Source organism: Macadamia integrifolia, chromosome 6, assembly GCF_013358625.1.
Source record: "Macadamia integrifolia cultivar HAES 741 chromosome 6, SCU_Mint_v3, whole genome shotgun sequence".
Lineage (NCBI taxonomy): Eukaryota > Viridiplantae > Streptophyta > Magnoliopsida > Proteales > Proteaceae > Macadamia > Macadamia integrifolia.
In genome coordinates, this window is record NC_056562.1 from 39494471 (window position 1) to 39513121 (window position 18651).

The 18651-nt window shown below is 36.2% G+C and overlaps 1 protein-coding gene across 5 annotated transcripts; it reads left to right on the forward strand.

Moving 5' to 3' along the window:
• Positions 1–12524: 12524 nt before the first annotated feature.
• Positions 12525–15649, forward strand: LOC122081425. Of its 5 annotated transcripts, none has more exons than XM_042648561.1 (4): positions 12525–12671; positions 12836–13169; positions 13252–13545; positions 14394–15649. In XM_042648561.1, exons 3-4 carry the CDS (start codon positions 13371–13373, stop codon positions 15179–15181), a joined length of 963 nt encoding a protein of 320 aa, XP_042504495.1. In that variant the 5' UTR covers positions 12525–12671; positions 12836–13169; positions 13252–13370; the 3' UTR covers positions 15182–15649. The 5 variants fall into 5 exon arrangements, with proteins under 5 accessions (XP_042504495.1, XP_042504496.1, XP_042504497.1 ...); XM_042648562.1 differs by having other exon boundaries at positions 13296–13545; XM_042648563.1 differs by having other exon boundaries at positions 13129–13169; positions 13296–13545.
• Positions 15650–18651: the final 3002 nt, after the last annotated feature.

Genomic DNA, 18651 nt, shown 5'->3' on the forward strand with positions numbered 1-18651 from the left:
TAGAGTGAAATTGGGGTAGTAAGGGATCCAAGGATCGGTCCAAAAAAAGGTATTAGCTCCATTTCTAATTCTTCTAATCACCATCTTCTTAAGTAAAGGGAGAATACTTACAATGTTGGTCCATGTGACTGACCCATTTTTTTTAATGGTATCGGGATTGAAAATTGACTTGTTTGGAAGTATTTCCTTTTTAAGGTTTGAGCCCATAGGGAATTTTCCTCATTCAAGAGACGCCATCCAAGTTTTAAGAGGAGCGTTTTATTTTGGATTTATGAGCCTTTGATGCCTAGGCCACCTTGAGCTTTTGGTGAATAGACTTTATGCCATCCAATGATATGAGATTTCTTATTTTGGTCGGAATCACCATTTCAAAAATGTAGATATATAGAGTCCAGTTTCTTGCAAATAGATTTAGGGAAAGCAAAACAAAACATAAGGTAAGGGGATAGAGGCTAAATCTGATTGGATCAAGACCGTATTGTGAGGAGGCGGTATCAAACACCAATGGAACTGAACCAAAGAAATGGGCCTATTTAAACGGAGCGGTAGGGCTATCGCGTTCATAGAAGGAGAAACAAAGAAGATGAAGAGGGACATAACATGGTCAAAAGGGTCTTTTCCAGTTTTAAGCTAATAGTGTTACGCTTCAAGGGTGAGGTTGATATTATAAGCAAACTAGGGTGGTATAAGACATCATAAGGTTTCAAATTAAGGATGGTACAAGATAATTTTCCTTATATCTAATATCAGCGATTCAAATTGAATATGGATCAAATCCGGATATTCAACATCCAGATATAAATACCTCTAGATGGACATGGATGTGAATCAAATTCGGATTTTTGGCTATTTGTTTACATCCTTAACTTGTGTGACCTTGACCTTCCTCCCCCCAATAGATACAATTTGCTTTCAATTCATGTCTCTAGTTGTCTTAGCTCTTTTCCTCATTCTCTAAAATATGTCTTAATTTTAAGAACCCTCAAAATCATCAATTAATTAATTTTTTTATTGTATTTTATTTTTTATTTAGATTGGATAATTAATTTCTAAGTTATTCGAATTTGAAACCAGATATCTTCTGATCGGATATGGATACCCTTAAGGGATACAGATGCGAATTGAATTCAGATTTTTGACTATCCATTTACATCCCTGATATAAATAGTAGAGGTTTTATTTTACCACTACTAAAGGCTAAAACAGCATTGTAGAGATGTCAAAAGTTGGCATGAACCGATGAAGCAGAACCAAACCAATCGAAACCGATTTGAGCTTATAATGATTTGAGCCTATTGGACCATGTTTCGGATTGAGGCTTGGTGATACTGAATCCAAACCAGATTACAACAAAACTGATAAGACACGAAAACGATCTTAGAAAATTGGACTGAAATCGAACCTAAACTAATATAACCCAATACAAAGCCGATATCAACCTGATCATTAAAAAAAAAAAAAAAAATCATTCAATACTTCTGAATATATTTACATGATACGTAAATCAAGTCCAAATCGATACCAAACCAATAGCAAACTGATAAAAAATCGAAACCAAACTGACAGAGTAGTCAGTAAGTTCGCGTATAATACATGGATTTTTGTCTTATCTGAACGTTTCAATCAAAAAGTCATAATTTAATGTATCAATCCAAAAAATCTGTATTATACTCGTATTTTATAGATATCCATATTATACAAGTTTTAAACACATATAATGCGTTTTATTCTTATTAATCGTTTAGTTTAGGAGGGAAAAGAAAAAAAAAAACTCAATCCCAAAAGTCAAAATGACAATTCTTCTTTTTCATAGGTTTCTCGAGTTTGAGGAAAAATGTGGATATCACAAGTCTCCCTTTCTTATTTTATTAATTCCAATCCCTCTTTTCATATTGTCACTCCCTCTCTCCTTTATTACGTTATACTCTTTATTTAACTTCATTTCAAGCTTATCCTAAATCTATTAATCAAATACCTCATGTCCACCCTCTTGTTCCTATCCATTAGCCTATTAAGTCTACTTAATTATAATTTTGCCACCCAATTTAAAATTTTACCTTGATTACGAATCTACCATTGGTTATTACAATTGAATTATTGAATAGCTGAATAAATCTATACGCGATTTGATTCCGATTTTAGAATATGGATCAGCATCAATAGGGGTTGTTGTGGATTTTCTTGCTTGATAAGATAATATCAATGATGATATTTTAATATGTTAAATGATTTTTCACATGCTATTATTATTATTATTATTATTATTTTGACAAATATACGCTATTATTTACTATGATAGAAAGTGATTGATACATCACCTATCAACATTGGCTACGATAGATATGATTAAACTTAATTAATATTAGATGTAAAACAAACAAAATGATAAATGTTCCCCAATTGGAAAGCTAAATTAGATTTAGGTGTTCATGAGGACATAGGATATTAGAATTTAATTGTAAACAACCAGTTTTAGTTCATTCTTAATATCAAAATAAACCCGTATTTTGCTTCCGGATTTTTATATAGCAATCGTATCAAACACATATTAAACACATACCATATCATTGCCATGCACGGTTTATTATGTCGAATGTCTGAAAAGTATTATTTCCATATGACCCATTTAATTATCGTACGTATCCATTTTCATATTATTGTCAATTCCCAAATTTACTAACTATGCTCACACCCCCACTGCACGGATCGTGGAAAAGGCAATCGGCTGATTTAGATTTTGGACTGCTTTCGTGTGATTCAGACCAAAATCACTTTGGAATAGGCGGAAGCCGATTCCACTTACTCTTTTTTTTTTTTTGGTAAAACGATTCCACTTACTGGAACCTTTGGGAGAATTGAATTTGAGCTGGACCGGACCAATAAGCTAATTGATTCCAAAATCGAGATCCAAAACCAGACCAATAAGTTAATGGGTGATCCGGTTCCAATTCCTAGTGGGTCAGTTTCAATCTGACTCTCGATTTAGTCCTAAATTGACACACTTAAGAGAAGAGAGAAAATGAGTTTTTTTTTTTTTGGTGGGGGGCGGGAGAGGGGGAAAAACCCCTGTAGAGCAATGTGGCACCTGCACCTAGACGTGCAAAGTGGAGGTAAAATAATCACCCTGCCCCCCTTAAATGTAGAAATCCCCCGGATGTTGATGCTCCTGTGTGCACTGTGATTGACTCCTTGCTGATGTAAGAGCCATGCTGTCAGACAGAAAATCCTCTCCCCTTTTATGATTTTCTATTAATAACGATTCATTAACTGATACTACATAGTGGATCTATGGGAATGGTAATCCACCGACTCAGATTGCTTCCGTGTAAAACAGATTAGAATCACTTTGGAATAGGCTGAGGCCGATCCCACTTATTAGAACATTGTAGGGCGTGTTTGATTGCACGACTCTTTAAAATGTAATTCCAAAGAATCATGATTTTATATTTTTTTGAGTGTTTGGTTGATAATGAATGTAAATTTTAAAAGAATCAAGTAATTCCTCTGACAAGATATTTTACATATAAAATGATTTTTTTTGTGACGACACCCAAAAGAATTCTTGTCTTCGTATAAAAACAAAGAATCACGCCCTAGATCACCTGCGAGAAACTCTCCCGCAGCTTCTCCGATAGAGTCCACGAAGGAGCTAGTGATAGGTTACATCACCTCCAAAACCCTTATTTATTTATATTTTTTTTCAACCCTTCATCACCTGGCCCACCTCAACCACTCAATTCAACCTAAACCACTACGGTGCCCCTAAATTTAGCTCTACTACATTTTCTCTAGCACCTGTTAAACCACACTGTGAGAAAGAAAGAGAGAGAGAGAGAGAGATGAATGGGTACTCAAAGATCAAAGAGTTTAGAACCACCAAAACAAGATCCATAGATTTTTCAGATCTCTTCTCTATTGCTCAAACCCACAAACCCATAACAGTTGATACCTCCAAAACCCAAGAAACCAAACAAACCATTGACATCAAGATCAAACATCCCAATACTACTCTTGAGCCATTTCCAAAGCAAGAACATGAAGATAGAGGTGGAGAGATATTCGGTACAATCTTGAATAGAAGCTATTCTGTTTCTTCGACTTCTCGGAGATTCAGAGCTGAGAAGCACAGCAGCTCACCTCAATCTGCAGGAAAAAGGGTTTTCTCTATGAGATCTTCTTCAATTTCAGATGCTTATTCCAGGATTCATGACCAAAGTAGTCCACCTTTCTCTCCCACTGATGATGATGGTCTGACCAACATGAAAACAAGATCCAAGAAGAAGAGAAGCAAGATCCTAAAAGCATGTAAGAAACTTTTTGGACTTTAGTTTATAAGGTCTGCATCGTTTTCTGTTATTTTTATTATTGAACTTTTTATGGGGACTTGGAGAAGATGTGTTGCAGGCTTAGAACTTTGATGTTTGAAGGAATTAAATTAATAGTTGAGCTTTGTTCTTGACCTTTTGAGTTTAGTTTATTGAAAAATAATCATCATAAGACACAAATCTTGTCTTCCACTTTCAAGGGCCTACATTATAACCCAACTATTTACTCTCTCTCTCTCTCTTTCTCTCTCCTGAAAATGGAAGTCATATTGAGTTTAATTTTCTTGCATATAGGCATTTCTTCTGTCTTCTTTAGGAAATTGCTTACCTATCACCTGAGGCAAATAATTTAAGGGAAAAAAGAATCCTATGAGGAATATGGCTCTTATGTTCAGATACAGATGAGGCGAAATGATTATTCTACCCCTTGAAAGCTGGAAATATCATCACTACTAATATTTTGTTTTATGTTCTCATTAGTTCTTACTATTGTAAGAGCCATATGTTTTTCGCAGGAAACATTTTTTCTTTAATTTAATTTTGAGGAGGTTGTATGCATGACAGCATGAGTGAGAGAGGCCCACTAGGCAAAGAGTCATGTGAGGGTCTGCAGTAGGTTTTTTTTTTTTTTTGTTTTTGGATAGAAAGGGTGAGCAGTAGGTTGACATATTAAATGAATGTAAGCCATGAAAAATATGCTAAAAGTAGAAAACCAGTGAGAATGGAAGAAAAATTCTTTCAATCAGAACTTTCCTCACAACTTGTCATGTGCTTTTTGAATTGTACAGAACATGTTGTGGGGCTGAGCAGTGTAGAGGTCTTTCTATAGTGTATTTTGTGTTCATACAATAATCCACACTTTATAGGATTAAAATCCTCTGTTTTTCTCATCCATGTTTTTTCTTGTTTTGTTACCTGCAGAACGCGACACGTGGACAATAAGGAGACCAACGGTCAAGATTGGGTGAGAATTATTACATCCGATGCGTTGGTCTTAAAGTTGTCCACGTGTCGCATTCTGCAGGTAGCAAAACAAGGAAAAACAGGGATGAGAAAAACAGAGGATTATTTTCCCACTGTATAAGGGGATTGGATGACTATATGATGGCAGCGTTGGTTTATGAATCAACTGTAGAAACGCAATCTTAAAACATGTCAAAAATAAGAAAATTAAATAATCATATAATATACATAGATTTACATGGCTTGATTAGTTGTGTCTATTTTTCACAATGAGATGAAATTTTGTTTTACTATCAATAGAGAATATGGTTATAAAGCTCGTTCACAAATTTCTCTCAACTTGTTTACAGAGAAAGTAATCTCATTACAAATATATAACGAAACCCTTTTCCCATTATGGAAATACCCAAATAACCCACTTTTATAACAGATGGAATTAACGACACGTGACCGCAACACCACATTCCAACCCAACCTGTGGACCAAATTGTGATTAATTTATTTCAATTCTAGTGGGATTACTTATTATGTTAGCTCCCAATTTTCAATCATAAAATTAAAATTGTCCATAATGATACTTGTGTTTGAATTATAAAAAGGTAAATTAATGATGGGGTATCTATCGTTTAGAGAAATCGCGGTAAAAGCATTCTATCTTTCACATATCATGTTTGGACGGAATACCTAAACTAAGATAACATTAATTAAGTAATAGAACACAACCTCATACGTTAGTACATGAACTATCGTAAGGATACACAATAACATCTTTAGTGTGGTGCAGTTTAGTCAAGCTTTTTACCCTCAATTGTGTCTAGGCATAGACATATACTAATCACTATGACACATAATGGCAGTAGCCTTCTTTCTTCCCTAATTTAATAAACCAAGATTATTTTTATTTTCAATTTTGCCCTTATCTATTTATATGCAATATTAAACCAACGACACTTCCTGCCGTTACCCACCTTGCGCCCCGTCCCCACCCCCATTAATCTTGCAATCCTGCCACACCTAACCTCTCTCTCTCTCTCTCTCTCTCTCTCTCTCTCTCTCTCTCTCTCTCTCTCTCTCTCTCACGTGCAAAACCAGACTGGAATACATATCAGAAGCGATCGACCGTTTGTTATTGGTCAATCCATAAACATGTACAAGTGTACATTTGAATGCATGATTAAATTCATGGACTGAGTTTTCGTGAGGCCCCAATAAATGGAAATCAACAACACGGGCCGGGGGGTGGGGGAGAGAGGAATGTGAAGAGGTGGGGGGTCACATCTGGACCATCTCATCATTCAGCTATAAGTGAAACAAAATTTTGTCCTAAAATCATTGAATGGTGAACAAACATAATTCAATAGTTATTCATATTATAAGCTTCCCTTACAACTCATATAATGTGAATTGAAATGCCTCAATCCTTACCTATACAACTTACCCTATTGGGAGAATCCTGTTTCACTCTAAGTGACAGCATTCATTCAGAATTCCCATGCGGTTAAGTTCAATTTATACACATATATGCACTTATACTTATGTCTAGAATCTTCCTTCTTAAAAACACATTCCATCACGACCATATGTCCAATATTATCCCTACCATGAAAAAGAATATAATTTTTTTTTTTTTGGAAAAAAATATATTGAAACTTAACCTTTTTTTTGCTAACGACGGGTATCCAAGTCGAGTCCTATAGGTCTATACTGACCCCACAACCACATGGATCAGGTCATACTGAGGTTGAATGAAAATCATTCAAATTTCATTGAAAGCAGTGAAGAGCACTAAACACCCTCCGTATGAGTGGCCCAAGGTGTGCCTAGTGGGAGTAGAACTTAAGACGTCCGAGTTTACGACTCGCACCAAGTTCGTTGCTCACCAACTACGCTACAACCAAACAAAACCCATTGATATCACGCAAACAAGAACAAAATTAAATACTCTAATAATTGATTTGATCGAAAAACTTCCAGCAAAACTTATTCCCATTACATATTTATAAAAAAAAATATATATCCTCAATGGAACCAGGTATGTAAAGGTTATTTTGACACTATAATCATATGATATAGACCAAATAAGACAAAGAACAATTATGAAAATGAAGTAATTGAACTCTTGATTGTGTAGTAACATTTCTGGCCCTTAAGTATGAACAATATCACCCCATAAATTTATGGAGGAAAATTTTCTGTCATTATAATATTCATATAACAAGCCATGATCAGTGGTAGATAGGTAGATAGTTGGGTCTAATATAAATCTAAAGAAGGTCAAGGATTGACGCTCCTTTCTCCTCCTCCCCTCATCTTTCTTGATATAATAGTAAGTAGATTACTAGTTGATAAAAAGTATGGCCTAGTAACCCCTTGTGGGTCTCTTGTCTGACCCAAGTGTTAGTCTTGGACTCCAAAAAAAAAACTCCCCGATATTTATTTTAATAATGTGGGTAGAAGAACATTTAGATTGAAACTCAAGGGTTACCATCAGAAGTCCTCTAGTCAAGTGATTCATCTTTTTTTTTTTTTTTGGCCAAAACAACAAAAAGAGACAATATTATATATCATTATTACATTCCAAGTTTGTTCTGAATATAGGTTTCCTACCAGACAGAGCCTCATAAGCCAACATCTTTAAGTATTCTAATATACTACTACTAGCTTTTAACGTACTAAACCTAATATGACTATTATAGCTATCCAACTCATTAGTTAGTACGATTAAAGTTTTAGGCCATAAGGATAGGGGTTTATCAAATTCATTGTTGAAAATCTTCATGAAAATTTCCGCGTCACTCCATACGGTGTTTGTCAGCCACTTATTCGCCTTAGTCCTCTTTAGCCCCTGCAAAAGCCCTAGAGCCTCTGCCTTACCATCCTTTCTTGTCAATACATAATTTGCCTCATATAAGAGACCTTCATTTTGTAAGACAATAGCTAAAGACCATGCAAATATATTGTTTTTCTTATCGATAATGCTTGTTATGTAGAGCGAGTTTGTGCTTTGTGTGTGGACCGGAGATGTGCAACATAGATCTGGTTTAGAGATCACCTATGCTTCCGGAAGTTTGCAAGTAATGCCATGCGCAATCCAAAACTCAATATTTTTAGTGATAGTGATGGCCTCTAGTCTAAGCATAGAGAAGGTAGTTTTATTTCTGTGGATCCATATGAAATGATAGGTGATGATAAAAACAGCAAAAAACCACATAAAGTCCTTTTTGGGAATGATGTTCGAGTTAAGGCAAAGAGAAACTAAATTTTTTAAAGAGTCACATGGTAAAAGATTGGGTCTAAAACCTAGTGGGCACGAGGCCCAAATTATTCTTGTTAATTTGCACTCGAACAAAAGGTGATGGAGAGTCTCCCGCTAGAAGTGGCACCAGCCACACATTGGATCAATATCCACTCATTTTGACAAGATATCTTTGGTTGGTAATCTGTCATTGATTGCTCTTCAGAAGAAGCGCTTAAACTTGGGATGAATATTGATTTTTCAGAAGAATTGCCACCATCATGAGAAGGGAGATGAGCAATAACACCTGCTTGAACATGCATGGAAGTTCGTTAGTGCATTATTGCTAAGAAACTTTGCAATTAATTTAGTTGAGAAGGTTCCCTCCTTTGAGAGGGTGCATCACCAACTGTCATCTTGATGTGATAAAGGGATTTGAGCAATGGAATAAGACAGAAAGTTAGGGAAAGAAGCATTCAATAGTTCCAGATTCCATTGACTATTATTGATGAACTTACCGACCAGCTCAGAGTTTGAAAATCTATTATCACTACTACCCAAAAAGTTGGATTGTTCAATGGTGTTGTTATTAGATTGGAGCCAAGGATCAAACAAGAAGAAAGTATGAGTGCCATTACCTTTTTTCTGAACCACTATTCTTTTCAGGAGAGGGAGTATTTTGACGATACCATTCGAGCATGGCGAGCCCCTACCTTTGAGAGTTCTTGGGTCAAAAATTGACATGTTGGCAAAGTGTTTAGCTTTGAGTATTTGAGCCCAACTATTGTTCCCATTGGAAATGAGTCTTCACCCCAACTTTAGCAATAGTGCTTTGTTGTGACTTTCAACTTTCCTAAAACCGAGTCCTCCCAAATGTTTTGGTTGACAGGTTTTATCCCAACCGATGAGGTGTGTTTTTGTTGTCTTTTCATTATCTCCATTCCAAAAATGCATAAAAATTTAATCCAATTTCCTGCAAATATTCTTTGGAAAGAAAAAGCATGACATTACATATGAAGGAATTGAAGTTAATGATGATTGTAGTAGAATACCTCTCTCAACAAAAGAGAAATGTATGGCTTCCCAGAGTCCAAGCTTATTTTTTATTTAGTCGATTATTTTATTGAATTGGCCCGATCTATTCCTAAAGTGGAACAAATTGGCTCCAAGAAAGCCTGTGTCGCTAATCATCTCTTTGATCTCAATAATTTTACTCAGGTCTTTTTTGGAACAATCATTCACATTGGAACTGAAGGCTAAACCACTTTTATCAAAATTAATAATCAAATCGGACAAATCAATGAAGAGATCTAAGATGCATTTAATTGTTGAAAGATCTTCTTGAGTGACTCTACAAAAAATGAAAATGTCATCAACAAGGAAAAGATGAATTATTTCGGAGGCATGTTTTGCAATTTTAGCTCTCAAAATCGCGTGGCCCGTGGGGTCCTCAAATGCGAATGCAGCCAGCCTGGACGAGAGCGTCACGTAACTGCAAATCCATGTCATGGGGGTAACTTGTGGTGGGTCCCATGAAACGTGAAATGTTTTCTCCTTAATACGTGGCTTATGATTTGAGGGCCTAACTTTTTTTTTGGATAGAAATGATTTGATTGTCTAATGTTCGGACAAAAAGCTTTAATCTATGGAGGACGCTGTTTTGCAAGCTCTACCAACAGAAACGTTACTCTTTAACACGTGGCTTATAATTTTAGTGTTCTTAACATTCGGAGAATCTGATTCCAGGGAGGTCTCTCTCTCCCTCTCTCTCTCTCTCTAAAAGTGAATAGTGAGTCGTATTCTCAGGACACAATTTTTTTTTTACAAGGGTAATAATATCTTTTCATACGTGTATGATAATAAATCATTTTATAATAACATAATAATATGTCATTATCAACTTATTTTCGGAAACTCTTCCATATTTTCATATTAAAAAATAAATTAAAATAAAATAAAAAATCAAGTCTTAAATCCAACTATTACGGTGTTATTTATATTACCAAGAAATAAGTAAATAAAGGTATCATTTAGACACTCCCTTAGTAAGTCCTTTTGTTTGTGTTATAAAATCATAGAGCCTAATGGAAATGTGTTTCAAACACAAATCAAATCTGAATAGTATATATAAAATTACTACTTTCGACCATTGGATTAATCAATGTAGGAAAATTCTCAATTGAATGATAGAATGGAGAAGATCTTAATGTCAAAGTGTTGCAAACAAAAGAATGATAACAAGAAGTTGATATTTATTATTGGGGGAGACGATTAGGCATATACCATTAATTTTTCTGGAATTAGTGGCTCAACCAATGAAAAGACTAGGATGCGAAGGGCAAAGGAGAGTTTTTCAAGAAGATAGGAGATGCTCAAGCTTTCCCTTATTGTTGGAATCAATTTTCATATGATCGGATAAATGAAAGTGGTGAATGCTTGTTTGACAATCAATTGTTAAGGAAATGGCCTAACAGATCAATAATCTATATATGAGGCAATTTTTTTATTTGATATATTTCAACCCTCATTTTAATCCTTGGATTATCAAGGCCTCTTACTCAATGATTGTGTTAATTAACAAAATTTTGATTAAAGCGATGGAAAAAAATACAACCATTTCAAATAGGAAATAGCAATTGAAGTGTTTGTATAAATAATCAATTAGTTGAAAAAAAAATCATTCTATTAATTAGATCACTAATCGTAAAATACATATTTTCAATTGTATATGTTAGTCGTTTTAGTCTCACATTGATTCTGAATAGGAAAATCCCTTTCCTCATATACCTGTGAACACTTCCTCTTATTAGATCGGTCTTTTGAGATGGAAATTTACAATATAAAATAATATTTATAAGCAAATCTTGCATGTTCTTATCTCTTTTTTTCCCCCAAAATAAGCACATCCAACGCTCAAAATTTTTTCTTTCTATTGAAAATGGAACCAACTCTCAATTTAGTTAAGACAATCTAAGTCATTAATATTTTGACATAGCATACCCAAGATGAAAAATAATGATTAGAATGTCTAAATGAATCTTCATTTTAAAAAATCAGAACCAAAATACGATCAATCATTCTATCAATTCAATCTCAGTAAACATGATTTTTCAATCATATTTCTCGTCTATTTCTTTTCCAAGTAAACATATCTAATACTCTCAAATGAACAAACTTTGATCTCAAAACCATGCTTTCTTTGCCATCATAGCCAAGTTGGTAAAGGCTCTACTTGTGGAGAAAGTGGTTGATGTCATGTCATGAGTTCGAGACAAGAGATATTGAAATGGTTATTCGGGATCATCTTATAGCACGAGTTTTAGAAGATATTAAACATTTATGACATCTCCTTCACGGGTATAAAACTTTTCATAGTATTCACAGGGTTATCATCTCTATTACAGGAAAGCCTTGTCGGCCATATATCAATAACGTGTATGACAATCTGACCTATTTCTTCTCTTTGGCTTCTGCTCCTATATCAAGATGAAGCATTTAGGTTTTTTATGCTCTCTCCACGAAAACACCTCTTTCATATTTATTGTTATATTAATTGTTTTAAAGAGAAAATCAATTACTTAAAAAGATTGTGAGAGTAGGTTTCATGGTTTCAAGTATTGATATCATGTTTAGATGTATCGGTATCGACTGAGACCAATCCCTGATCAATCTGGATCGGTTATTCATATCATTTCAAGGGTAAAATAATAAAAAATTATACTTTTTTCTAAAAATGAAATGGTAAAAATGACCGATACGCATTGATCTCTCCGATGCGGTGAACAAAAAATACATAGTGGTTTAGTGTTAAAAGAAAAAAAAAAAAAAAAAAAGAAAAGCTGAGCGGGGAAGACTCAAAATAGACGAAATTTCAATTCATCATAAGTAGAGGTCACTTTTGTCATTTCAGAAGGCTCAAATGTCAGATATGAAATATTTGCCCTAATTTTCGCTTATAAAAGGAGAGGGGGAGGAGAAGAAAATTAAGAACCTTGGCTTATTCTGGTTTTTAGGTATTTCACATTAGTGGAGAGAGAGAGAGAGAGCCCACAGTGGTGGAGCGGGAGAGGAAACCTGTGGTTGGCGTGAAAAAGGAGAACTCCGTCGTTCAAATAGCCTCGTTTTCCGGATTATCGATTAAAAAATTTGTAATTCTTCTTTCCCATCCGTTCCTTCTCCTCCTCCTCCTCCTCCTCCTCTCTATTCTTAGTCGTAACCAATAAAATATGAAAAAATGTGATTTTAAGTTTTTTTTTTCTTTCTTTTCGATTTTTTTTCCAACACTCTCTCTTCGTTCCTCCAATTTCTACAGGTAATAATGCCCTATCTTCTCCAGATTTGCTCCTTCTCATCTCAATCAATGAAGCTACTCACATGAACTACACAACTCAATGGACTTAAGCTTCTTCTTCTCAGATCTTCTTTTACGATCAAAGAACCTCTCTTTCCTCCTCTGTCTCTGTTGATTTCTTTTTGAGAATCGATTCATGCGGAAGAAAGCTCCGATTCTTTTTTGTCTTTTCTTCCAATGTTGAGATTTTTCTGATGAATTAAGATGATTTTAATTGATTTTGATTTATTTCTCTTTCCGTGTTTTGGTTTCAGGTTGTCAACGGAGAAGAGGAGGATAAATCGGAATTCGAGAGGTTCGATTTCCGATATATTAATTGCTGATAACCTTCTAAGTTCCAAAACGGTGGCTATCGTAATCCCTTATTTATCGATCAGGAAAGGTCGGCTTCTAATTAGTGAGTTCATCATCGGTTGAGCAGCATTTTGTGGAGGCGATCAATCAGCGCGGCGGCGGCGGCGGCGGCGGCGGAGGAGGAGGAAGAGAGAGGAGTGAGATGGCATCGGTTGGTGGTGGCGGAGAGGAAGTGGCGACGGTGTCGCCGAAGAGTCGCGTGAAGTTCTTGTGTAGCCACGGTGGAAAGATAATGCCCAGGCCTAACGATGGCCAGCTCAAGTACGTTGGCGGCGAGACACGTGTCGTTGCCTGCCCTCGTGACATTGGTTTCTCAGGCAAGTTTCCCTTTTTCTTTTCCAATTTAGCTTCTCCGCGGCGGCGAATGCTATTTTAAGCCGTCGTGTGGTGGTTTCAGTACATGACCAATGCTACAATCTGTGCATGGCGGTTCAGTTCTGTTAGACATCAACCGTGGTCCTACTTTGTTGACCAACTCGTCTAACCTTACACATGGCTACCGATTCACCTTTTGGTCTTAAAAGTGGGCCATCCTGAATCCGTTTAGACCTGATTCCGATTAGACGGTTGAGATAGCTTATAGAGTAAGATAATCACATCGGTTAATGAAAGGAAGCCCAGGGTTCTTGTAAGGATTGGAGTCTTCATCCGGTGGTTAGGGTGAATTGGGATTGTGTGGTTAGGCGTACAATCCCAAATTCTATCCACACGGTCCTAAGTTTGTTTCCACATCTATGCATCTATGATCTAAGTGGAGATCGAGATGCTGCTCGACAAGCTGGCCTCCAACACCTTGGTTAAAAAAAATAAAAACATAGTAATATTCTTAAAAAGTTTGAAATGGGATAGTGGACATTTTTGAAATTAAGTTGTGGTTGCTGTGATTTCTGCTAATGTGTTAGCAATCTAGAATGCATACAAACACAGCATTAGATTGATATGCTAAAAAAATTGCCTTGGTTGGCTGTGATCCTATAATAACGGCCAAGGGAATGCAATCTTAGGGTAGAGGTGAAAAAATTCACCTCCCCTACTGGTACCGGGGAATTGGTTGCAGCTACTTGCCTGCACCAGGCAGCAGCCAAGTTTTGTTGGTGGGGTGGAGGAGAATCTGCAGGAGAATTATGATTCAAAATTAAACTTGATCCCTTTTTCTTTGTTGCAGAGCTAATGAAGAAGCTTGCTGCTATAGCTGAAGATGAAGTAGTACTGAAGTACCAATTGATACCGGAAGACATGGATGTCTTAGTTTCTGTAACATGCGATGAAGACCTCAACCACATGCTTCACGAATATGATCGCCATGAGACACAATTATCCGAAGGTGGCAGTACCCCGAGGCTTCGTACCTTCTTGTTCCCTTCACACCCACCTCTACTAGCCAAAAACCAAACGACCATCAACCATATGGCGAACAATGTGCTCGAACAACGTTACATTGATGCACTCAACGTTATACGTAGCCCTAGTTTTAACATAAGAAGTAGCATTAGTGGTATTAACCGTCCGACAATCTCGTCGGCGGGATCATCACCAAGATCCATTATCCCCGAAGGAAGTACAATTGATGGAATCATACCACACAATTACCATAGAGTCAGTAGCTCTCCTAGTCTTAGTAGCCTCGCAAAGGAAAACCACCATGGTCACCAAATGCAACAACATGCACACCCTCACTACCCTCCACCAAGGCTACATTGCCCGTATTCAAATGGATGTGGACATGGAAGGGCTGCGCCTCCCGCGGTCTCACTTGGCCGGAGTGATTTTGGAAGCAGAAGCCATGGTCATGTTCCTCCTCGGTATTTCTCGCCGACTAGACGGCTATCAGGCAATTGGGGCTGCAGTTTTGGACCAATTGACGAAGGTGGCTGCATTTACAGGAGTGGAGAGTTTGAGAAGGAGGAGACCAAGCTACACCACTCTTCTATGAAACAGACATGGGAAAGTTGAGTTTCTAATAAAGGGATTGAGGTACACCAGTGGTTTAAGAATAGGAGATTTATCATTTTTTTTTTCTTTTTTTTTTTTAAATACCCAAAAGGCAAAAAGCCCCTATGCCAGACACAAGATGGAAAAATGACAGCCCTGCCTGTAAAACGCAGTTGTTAATGCTTTCATACATACTCCAATTAGTCCCGCGCTGCTGTTACCTATGCTGCATTTTGGGGGAACTCTCTCCCTTTTTTCAGTTATATGGTTGTTAAGGGCATAGTTAAAGGGGTACTTAATTTTGTATAGCAGCATGTCCAGAAAGTTATAGGTATGATTATTTACATCCATGATTCATTAGTTTTAACTTTTTTTTTATAAGAACTTCTCTATATAGTTTAATGTGATTGTATTTGTCTATGACTTTGAAAGAGAATTCAAACAGGGATTATACTTTATAAAAATGCAAGTTACTTGATTTTATTTTAATTTTAATTTTTTTCTTTTTCCTTTTTTTCTCTTTTAATTTTTTTGGTTAACTCAAAATATATTAAAAAGAGGAGAGGAAGAAAGCCCCTCTAAGACGCCAACCAGGGGCTACGATCAGCAGCAACAATAGCAAAGCCCAAAGCTGGCCATTGACCCTAAAGGGCATACACAAAGCAACATCAGGTGATAGAGATTAAACAAGAAAGAAACATCTAATGTGGAGGGAGTCAAATATAAAAGGGAAAGATCCCAAGCTGGAGTGATTGATCTCTATTCTTGAGAGACTCTAGCAACAATGGATGGATGGTATGAGCTTGTGGTTGATCTCGAACTCTATACATTTACAGACAGCAAGAGGAATGCGACTACTTCCTCTGATTTCTCTTCCACCAAATATGATAATATGATATACTGAAAAATTCCCCTTGTTTAATGTAAGATAATTTTTCTTTTACCATTGATGAAGGAAACATTTATCAGATCTCTGTCATTATTACCCTCCCTATTTTTTAGATGTCTAATAAGTCCAAGACAATTTCTTCCCTTCCATCTAATGCAATCTGAAAAAAAAATAAAAAAATGATGGCCATCTGTAAAGGAATTTCCCCCTAACTGTGGCCGTAGTTTGAAGAAATCTCAGTTCGTTAGTAATTATTATTATCCCTATTTGTAATTTTTAATTAATCTATACAAATAATGCAATTAAGGGAGGGGAACTCTTTGCCAGACCAACTGGGTTCTTTTTGCCATACAATTTATAAAATCTTATAATTTCCCCACAAAATAAGTTTTCTATTACAAAATGGAAATAATAAACATAAAAATTATAATTTTTTTAATAAATTATTAATTTTCCCAATCATGATATTTGACATTTGAAAACATTATAATCATATTTTTGGAATTCTTATTTTTTTTTAGTATTTTTATAATTTTCAAATTTATTGACAAAAATTGAAACTTTCATATTCAATAGACCATTTTTCCATGTTTCTTTTTAACAAAAAAAAATCTATTGATACAGCAGAGTAAAAAAATTAGAGTTATAGATTTTATCATTCTACACATTCTAAACTCTCATATGGATATTCAAATTTTTTATTTAAAAAAATCAACTGAATGTGTTCTTGATGGTTTTTTCGTGGAAAATCTATCAAAACCCAACTCTTTTTTTTTTTTTTTCAAGTAGAAAGGAAAAGTAGATAAGGGTCAGGAGGTGAGCGTGGGATTTTTGTGCCCCCACCATCTGCACTAGGCTGTTATTCAACCTTGTTAACGTGGTTTTTGTAGATAACATATATTCAACTCAAGTGCATCCTTTATATATTATTTGGGGAAAAAAACTCTACCAGTTTGGAGCAAAAAACGTCTAGACAATGTAGGATATGAAAAGACCACACTACCCCCTTAACGTGCACTGAATATGCTCCCTCATGCTTTCCCATTGGCCTACTAACCATGCACCCATAACATTTTAACTTTTCTTAAACACTCCAAAAAAAAAAAAAGTTTTCTTCATACAAAATTGGAAAAGAAAAAAATGAATACACATCTACACTTTTTTCTAATCAAAAGAATGGAGCAAAAAAAATAAATAAATAAAGGAGTTTTCTTCATACAAAATTGGAAAAAAAAAAATTAATACACATCTACATTTTTTTTCTAATCAAAAGAAAGTAGAGAAAATCGCCTCCACCATGCGACATCATCTACATTAACTCTAAACTAAAAATGGTCAATTAAATAGCACGAATCATGAAAAAAGGGGGCGGGGTAAAAAAGATTGAAAAATACCTAGAAAATGGTTTGGAGAAGAGGTGATTTCAACAACTAACGGTGCTACCTAGCACAGTTAGTGAGTTGTTGTACATGCTCATCAAGAGATTTTAAGTTTGAGTTTTCTTTTTGTTACCTACTTCCACCCCACCTATCAGAACAAAAAATAAATAAAAGGTGATTTTTGATTGCCCTTGATATCTTAATCCAACGGCAAAGGGGATGTCTATAGCTGATCCCTTCGGTTAAATTGCTTGTGCCTACTGTTACCTACCGTACGACCTCTGTCACCGAAGTGAAGAACAACTAATTGTAAACCAGGCTGATATACAACCAGCCAGAAATCAAGCCGACTCACGACCACCCTCTCCATGCCCAGTAATTCCGCAAGAACTTCTCCACGATCAACAGTTGGATCAGGGAGAAATCACCGCTCGAAGGAAGATTGGACAATCCAGGTTGATTACCTGACCCACCGGCCCTGTATCACCCCAGAACCGGTATCGTTGTATTGTTATTCGTCCTCATTTTTTGCTATGATTGTATGGTCATTCAAACGCCACCCCTGGAGTTGCCAATACCCAACCAGAGTAAAATATGGTTACCAATGATAATTTCAGTTAGATCGTACAATCTGTTGCTCAACATTTTCGATAACTTGAGTTCCAAGTCATGGGATTGGCCTAATCCCAAATCCCAATTGGCCCCTGAATGACCTAAACACCTCATGACCACCGCCGGTATAAACCCCCTGCACAAAATTCCGTTCCGGGAAAAAGGTAGATATACGGCAGCTTCATAAGATCACTCCAAATGATCAGCAACCACACAAGGTGTTGTCCGTTGCTTACCTGAGTCTAGATACAAACAGGAAGTTGAAAATGAGTAATTCCATATCAGGAAACACAGGGTCCGTTAACTTCGGAAGGAACCCACATTAGCCTTTCCTAATGTTAGTATCCTCTGAACAAAATGTGGTTGTTGGGCTTCGATTACTATCAGATTTCATCACCTACTAATAACATGTTACCAAAAACAGTAACTACACAAACCATTGAAGGCCAAATAATCTACAGCTTGACTGCATCAGATGAAAATCGCTGCACAGCTGCAATGCTTTCCGTCCCTTGAACTCCAGTGTTTTGGAATCAGGGTACAGCAGCTCTAGGGCTTGGCAAGACCCAGAAAATAAAGGTTAAGGGTGGGGTTGGGGTTGGGGTTGGGGT

Coding starts and splice junctions, on each gene's coding strand:
- LOC122081425 (XM_042648560.1), top strand. CDS start 13,371: ATGGCATCGGTTGGTGGTGGCGGAGAGGAAGTGGCGACGGTGTCGCCG. Junction 13,546..14,393: donor TCGTGACATTGGTTTCTCAG/GCAAGTTTCCCT, acceptor TCTTTGTTGCAG/AGCTAATGAAGAAGCTTGCT.